This window comes from Etheostoma cragini, unplaced genomic scaffold, assembly GCF_013103735.1.
Source record: "Etheostoma cragini isolate CJK2018 unplaced genomic scaffold, CSU_Ecrag_1.0 ScbMSFa_3334, whole genome shotgun sequence".
Lineage (NCBI taxonomy): Eukaryota > Metazoa > Chordata > Actinopteri > Perciformes > Percidae > Etheostoma > Etheostoma cragini.
In genome coordinates, this window is record NW_023267592.1 from 1 (window position 1) to 2,112 (window position 2,112).

General features: G+C 53.3%; 1 protein-coding gene across 1 annotated transcript; it reads left to right on the forward strand.

The window, feature by feature from the left end:
* Positions 1-31: 31 nt before the first annotated feature.
* LOC117940803 (sodium bicarbonate cotransporter 3-like) lies at positions 32-1,883 on the forward strand (the record flags this gene model as incomplete). The annotated part of the gene is made up of 4 exons (XM_034865949.1): positions 32-283; positions 396-464; positions 840-1,013; positions 1,689-1,883. Coding segments are annotated over 4 exons (690 nt in total), but the record flags the coding sequence as incomplete, so codon positions are not given.
* Positions 1,884-2,112: the final 229 nt, after the last annotated feature.

Here is a 2,112-nt window from a genome sequence, read left to right on the forward strand (position 1 = left end):
CCCCCCCCCCCCCCCCCCCCTCTCTCTGTAGAAGGGCTGTGGCTACCACCTGGACCTGCTGGTGGTGGGGGTGATGCTGGGCGTGTGCTCCATCATGGGGTTGCCGTGGTTCGTGGCGGCGACCGTGCTCTCCATCTCGCACGTCAACAGCCTGAAGATGGAGTCGGAGTGCGCCGCGCCCGGCGAGCAGCCGCGCTTCCTCGGCATCCTGGAGCAGCGCGTCACCGGCTTCATGATCTTCGTCCTGATGGGCTGCTCCGTCTTCATGACCTCCGCCCTCAAGGTGGGGGGGGGCGTGGACGCCAGAGAGACACTTAGGATCTGTGACATCATCAGTTCTGTGTCCAGGAAACGGGAAAATGTCTCTTCATGGTTTTTGTCTCTCTGTCCTCCAGTTCATCCCGATGCCGGTCCTGTACGGAGTCTTCCTCTACATGGGGGTGTCCTCGCTCAAAGGGATTCAGGTTGGTCTCTCTCTCTGTCTCTCTCTCTGTCTTTCCTTCTCCCTCACTCACTTTCTGTCCTTGTGTCTCTCTCTCTCTGTCTCTCTCTCTCTCTGTCTCCCTCTCTGCATCAGTCTGTGTCGCTGATGTCTCTGTGTCCTCTGTCTGTGTGTCCTCGGACGTCTCTTGTGTCCTCTGTGTTCTCTGTCCTGATGTCTCTGTGTCCTCTGACATCATTGTCCTCTTATGTCTTGGTGTCCTCTGGTGTCTGTGTCTCTGGTGTCTGTGTCCTCTGACGTCTTTTATGTCTCTGTCTCTCTGATGTCTCTGTTCTCTGACGTCTCGGTGTCCTCTGTCTCTGTCCTGATGTCTGTGTGTCCTCTGTCCGTCCCTCAGCTGTTTGACCGGATCAAGCTGTTTGGCATGCCGGCCAAGCACCAGCCGGACCTGATCTACCTGCGCTACGTCCCCCTGTGGAAGGTCCACGTCTTCACCGTGCTGCAGCTCACCTGTCTCATCGTCCTGTGGACCATCAAGGCCTCGGCCGCCGCCGTCGTCTTCCCCATGATGGTGAGACAACACGGACAAGAAGACATAATGAGACAAAATAAGATCATTTGGAGAAAGAACAATCATGTCTTACTGCCGTTTGTCTTATCGAAGCATGTCCTATTGGTGCATGTCCTAATGTGGCATGTCCTATTGGTGCATGTCCTATTGGTGCATGTCCTATTGGTGCATGTCCTAATGGTGCATGTCTTATTGGTGCATGTCCTATTGGTGCATGTGGTGCATGTCCTATTGGTGCATGTCCTATTGGTGCATGTCCTATTGGTGCATGTCTTATTGGTGCATGTCCTATTGGTGCATGTCTTATTGGTGCATGTCCTATTGGTGCATGTCTTATTGGTGCATGTCCTATTGGTGCATGTCTTATTGGTGCATGTCTTATTGGTGCATGTGGTGCATGTCCTATTGGTGCATGTCCTATTGGTGCATGTCCTATTGGTGCATGTCTTATTGACGTTTGTCCTATTGACGCATGTCTCATAGACGCATGTCTCATGTCTTTGAAGACGCTGTCCTGCAGCTCAGGCCACTAATCTAAATGAATAGAAGAAGAAAGCCTTAAGTTTCCGTTGGAGGAGAGCGGGATGTTAAACCCGGTAACCGGTCAGCTGTTGTTGCGGCGTCTTGATTTATTAATCATTGGTTGTCATGGTGACGGAGCGGTCCCTGCTGCAGGTCCTGGCGCTGGTGTTCATCCGGAAGCTTCTGGACTTCTGCTTCACCAAGAGAGAGCTGAGCTGGCTGGACGACCTGATCCCCGAGAGCAAGAAGAAGAAGGACGACGACAAGAAGAAGAAGGAGAAGGAGGTAGACGAGGGGGGGGGCGTCGCTAAGGGCGTCGCTAAGGGCGTCGCTAAGGGCGTCGCTTAGGGCGTCGCTAAGGGCGTCGCTAAGGGCGTCGCTTTTCGTCATTAACGAGATGTCTAATTGATTACTTAAAGATTCCACACCGTGGTCAGAAAACACACACTATGACTCTAGAGTGGCTACACACTCACTCTATACACACACACTAGGGACACACAGCCAAGGACGCACACACACGCACACACACACACAGCCAGGGACACACACACAAACACGCACACACACAGCCAGG